This window comes from Arachis hypogaea, chromosome 16, assembly GCF_003086295.3.
Source record: "Arachis hypogaea cultivar Tifrunner chromosome 16, arahy.Tifrunner.gnm2.J5K5, whole genome shotgun sequence".
NCBI classification, from domain to species: Eukaryota; Viridiplantae; Streptophyta; class Magnoliopsida; order Fabales; family Fabaceae; genus Arachis; species Arachis hypogaea.
This window is the reverse complement of record NC_092051.1, coordinates 147,845,408-147,850,436: the sequence shown is the minus strand read 5'-3', so window position 1 is coordinate 147,850,436 and position 5,029 is coordinate 147,845,408. Positions and strand designations below refer to the sequence as shown.

At 33.4% G+C, this 5,029-nt stretch overlaps 1 protein-coding gene across 2 annotated transcripts; it reads left to right on the top strand.

Annotated features, from left to right (window-relative positions):
• Positions 1-147: 147 nt before the first annotated feature.
• Positions 148-4,795, top strand: LOC112697717 (uncharacterized). Of its 2 annotated transcripts, none has more exons than XM_025751020.3 (8): positions 148-2,123; positions 2,665-2,895; positions 2,990-3,055; positions 3,282-3,350; positions 3,639-3,710; positions 3,885-4,025; positions 4,123-4,204; positions 4,305-4,795. In XM_025751020.3, the coding sequence occupies exons 1-8, from the start codon at positions 1,545-1,547 to the stop codon at positions 4,325-4,327; spliced, it is 1,263 nt and encodes a 420-aa protein (XP_025606805.1). In that variant the 5' UTR covers positions 148-1,544; the 3' UTR covers positions 4,328-4,795. The 2 variants fall into 2 exon arrangements, with proteins under 2 accessions (XP_025606805.1, XP_025606804.1); XM_025751019.3 differs by having other exon boundaries at positions 592-2,123; positions 4,290-4,795.
• Positions 4,796-5,029: the final 234 nt, after the last annotated feature.

Sequence of the window (5,029 nt, the reverse complement as noted above, 5' to 3'; positions counted from 1 at the left end):
GTTGGCAAAATGTGTCAGTAAAAAATAAAATAAAATAACAAAAAGGAAATAAATAAATAAATAAATAATTCTAAAAGCCTAAAAGGAAGTATGTTTGTTAATAATAATAATAAATATAAATAATAATAGGGAGCAAGCTTGGCCTTCAAGAGAAGAACCTCTCAAATCCAATCTCACAAACACATATGAAAGCAAAAGGGGAAGAGCCAAAAAAAAAAAAAAGAACAGTCACACAAATTAAAATAATATTAATTAATTAATTAACTAATTTAATGAGGTTGAATAGTTTAAAGTGTTTAAACTAGAACTGGAAAATTATTACAAGTGAAGCAAAGTGTAAGAACTATAGGAAGAAAGAATTTAATTTGAAAATAAAAAAATTAAAAAGGTTGATTAGGTTCTTCTTGTTATGCTTATGCAATAATTTACCAACAGGAGCAGTTGGCAGTGGTTAGTGTGTCTTTTAAAATGATTCATGTCACCTCTTATAGCTTGAGCAGGTAAGCAAAGAAATAAAGCAAAAAAAAGAGTCTCACATTCTATGATTCTTTTATTTTAATTTTTAATTTTATTTATATATATATATATATATTTTTTTTTTTTTTTTTTCTCTTTCTAGCTTAGTAAGTAGCTCTTGGTGTTGTCCTGTAATCTATAAAAGTTGGAATTTTTATGCTATATTTTGGTGTTTTTTATGCTTAGACCTACCAACTGTTTGTGAAATTGTTTGTTCTTGGTCTTTATAGTATTTGATAGTCTGCAGTGTTGATAGAGACATAAAACACAATCCTGTCCCTTTCAGATTTTTCACACCAGTCATGGCACTGATTTGATTTTGATTTATGAGTTTGGTGCCTTTTGGTTCTTTCTTTCTTCCTTGTTCTTGTTCGTCTTGTACTTGGATTCCCATCATAGAGGTTTCAAATTTTCAATAGCTCCTCATTTCCTATCTATCTCTCTTGCATCAAACCAAAGAAAGAAAATTAGTACTACTTGTTGGAGAGATTCTTCAATTCAAAGTTGTTTCCCAAGAAATGCATTAACATCAATCACATTGGTCTGAATTTCTGGAGATCTTAGTAGTCGTTATTGTTGCTTGGAGCACAAAGAAGAGAAGGAAAAAAAAGGGAATCTGCTTTAACTTGCTGAAGTTTTGATGAGCTGTGTACTAATCCCATTGTTATGTTCCCTTTATGCTCTTAACACTGAAAGGTTTCACCTTTTCTTGTCTCTGAGAACCATTGTGTAGTTTGGAGGAAGAAAAAAAGGTAATAACAATAACAAGCTTGGTGGCTTAACTGAGTTATAAGATTATATTCCCTTTCACTTTTATTCTTTAACTTTAACTTCCTCTCTCAGTCCTATAAAGCTGCCAAGCTATTTGTTCCTTGTTTAGTCCTGCAAGATATCTCTCTATATCCAACTTAGTCAAAATTCTCTTTCCCCTTTAATCATTTCCAATTGTTTACTTCCTCCTTCTGCGAAATCATATATAGATATCATCATCATATGATCAAATTGGTTGATATTTATATATAACTGAGATGGGGGGTCATGAGAATGCAATGGGGTTTCATCATGGAAATGAGAGCATTCTGACAAATAATGTTAATGTCTCAGAAATGGATATGAGTTCTTCTATGTCATTGGCTAAGTCTTCTTCTTCAGATGTTGTTGTACCTAATAGTAACCCTTTTCTTGCTTCTTCTTCTTCTTGGGATCCAATTGTTTCCTTAAGCCAATCTCAAACTTTTGGAGGGTCATCAATGGTTACTACTCACAATAGTGATTTTGGAAATTCTTCATCTTACCCTTTTGTTCAATATATGTCTGACTCAACCAATCTTGAGGGCATTATGGTCCACAAAATTCCATCTTTTGGAAGTGGAAACTTCTCAGAAATTGTTGGATCCTTTTGTCAAGAAGGGTCTTCTGATATACCTAACATGGGGTTTAGACCAAGTTATAATCATGGCAATGATGCTGGAACCGAAAGAGCTCCAATGAATGAACAATCTCAGGTTGAGGACTCAATTACTGAAGATGGTGCACCAGGAACTGCACCTAGTGGAAATCAAAGAAAGCGCATGCTTGATCATGATTCTTCTTTCAGTCCAAACAAGGTTTGTGAAGATTGTTACTATGTTAATATATCAATTCAATCTAAGAACTTGGAATATTTCATTTCCTTATTTAGTGGGTAATGAATGAAAATTGCTTTCTAATCTGATTGGAATGCTGATCAAGTGATCATGATTCTACTTTTTGGTGCAAACTAGATTCAATTATTTAGTGGATAATTGTTTACTTGATCTAGTAAGTTATATAATGAAATGCTGGAAATATTCTACTTTCAGTCGAAACAAGACTTGTTGACTGTTTAACAAAGTTAATATAGCAGTTTGATTTTAGGATTTGGAATGTTTCATTTCCTTGATTATTTGATGTAGTGAGTTAATGAATGAAAATGCTTTACAACATATAATTAGAATGCTGATTAATGTGATCATGATTCTACTTTCTGTTCAAGCAAGGTTTGTTAGAGTGAAACATGTTGATAACTTGGTATATCAATCCGTATATCAATCCAATCTCAGGACTTATTGCCTTGTTTATGTGATTCAATGAGCTAATAGATGAAATGCTTTTATAAACTTTGATTAGAATGCTGGTGGCGATGAACTGAAAGACTCTCCAAGGACGATATCTGATGGTGCTAAAGAACATGAAAAGAAGGCGAAAGTCGAGCAGAATGTGAGTGCTGATTTGCGAGGCAAGCAACCGGCAAAGCAATCAAAAGAAAATTCTCCAAGTGGAGAAGCTCCTAAAGAAAATTTCATCCATGTGAGAGCAAGAAGGGGCCAAGCTACAAACAGTCACAGCCTTGCAGAAAGGGTAACCACTAATCTTACAACAATGTTTGTTATCAAGCTTGGAAGCACTTTAATTTTATTTTGGTACTGAATGTTTCAGAAATTTTTGGTTGCAGGTGAGAAGAGAAAAGATTAGTGAGAGAATGAGATTGCTCCAAGAACTTGTTCCAGGGTGCAACAAGGTTAGTTGATTGATGTGGTTGTGTTATGATTTCTTAGGAGACTGCTATGTTGCCGCCAAGACAATCCAATAATGGTGTATATCTTGATTTTATATTAATAATGTCTAATAAATCTCCAAAATTGGATTGTCTTGGGTGCATATAAGACATTCCGACTGATGTCGCATTGGATGATGTATATTCATAGTGCATACTAATGTTTTCTGCTATGTCTGGTTTCTCTTAGATAACTGGCAAAGCAGTAATGCTGGATGAGATTATAAACTATGTGCAGTCACTGCAGCAACAAGTTGAGGTATACCCATTTTCTTCTTGTTCCTTTTATTTTCCCTCCAATATTTTAAGGCTCCATTTGATTTCTCTTTTCTTATTTCTTGTTTTTATTTGTAGTGTTTTTCTGTTTCAAGATTTTATGAAGCAAAATGTGAAAACATGATATAGGTGTTAACCATTTAACATTTCTTCACTGAATTATGCACATTAAGAGATATCTATCTCACAATTAGTTATCACACGATTTCAAAGGCTAAATTTCATTTGCACGCTTATTTGATTATTCAACTAATTCAGAGAAGTTTTGCAGTTTTTGTCCATGAAACTTGCCACAGTGAACCCGGAACTGAATTTTGACGTAGAACGGATCCTGTCGAAGGAAGTAAGTGAAGGTCTTTCAGTATCATGTTTAATTTGATTTCTTGTTTGGAAATTTCTGAAACAATTTTTCCAAAACCATGACATTGTTTCGACGTTTCAAACATAAATCCAAACAACACTAGTAATCTTTACACAACATTGCTCTTACTCGGTTAGCGATTTCTCTATTGTTTAGATTCTTCAATCGCGCTTAGGACATGGAATTGTTGGATATGGTGTTGGTATGAACTCCCCTCACCCATTCTCCAATGGAAGTTTTCAAGGAAACATGGCTGGCATGCCTAGTACATCAACACAATTCCCTCCTTTGCCTCAGGTGATATAACAAAATAAAATAAAGTACCATTAAAAAAGCAACAAGTTCCGAAGTCTCTGGTTGTGAAGAAGATACTAATGCTTTTCTACACATGCAGGGTGTTTTGGATCATGAGTTCCAAAGTCTTTATGGAATGGGGTATGATCCTAATACAGCACTTGACAATTTGGGACCAAATGGTAACAACAAGAAACCTCTTCTTTTTTGTTTAATGTTTATTTGTAACTATGGACCATCTTAAGTTTCTTATCTATTCTAAATCAGTGTCATGTTTATCAGGAAGATTGAAAACAGAATTATAGTGTGTGGAACAATTAGGCCATGACTCTTCGACACATCGGAATCTTCCGTTCGACTGCACAACTATTTAACTGAAGTTTAAAGGAAGGGAAAAAATAAAGTTCTTTTAGTTGTATAGGATCCTTTTTTTTTAATACCTAACTATTGGCTCTTCGAATTTTTAGAAGATGACTTGTTAGATTTTGTGTTGTTTGGAAGGAAGGAAAAAGAAATGATAGTTACACATATATTGTGTAATTTAAGAACAAGTTGAAGTGGTGTTAGTCTAATGATGACTTGGAGGGCAAGTAATTTGAGGAGCATATATTGGAGTAGTAGTAAAAAGTGTGTGCAACTAATAACTATCATTATTACTCTTATGAAATGTTATTGTATAGAGTTGCAAGGCTTTGGAAATTTTTGGAGCTCAATATTTGCTTCAATTTGTGTTGGAGATGTTAGATATAATGTGTACTCTTGTTTTTTTGTAATGGTTTTATGGGTTGTTCCTTTGTTTTTGTGTTTATGAATAGAAAATATAACAAATTAACATGTTTCTTCTATGTGAAAAGATGTTGTAATGCGTGGGGATAAGAGATTTTTTTTTGGTTTTTCGCCTTCAGTCCGACAAGCCAAGGACTAGAGTTTATCGCTGGCTAACGAGTTATTGTATATACAAGGTGGGATTCGAATTCCCGACACTTACTTAAGTAGATTAGTGAACT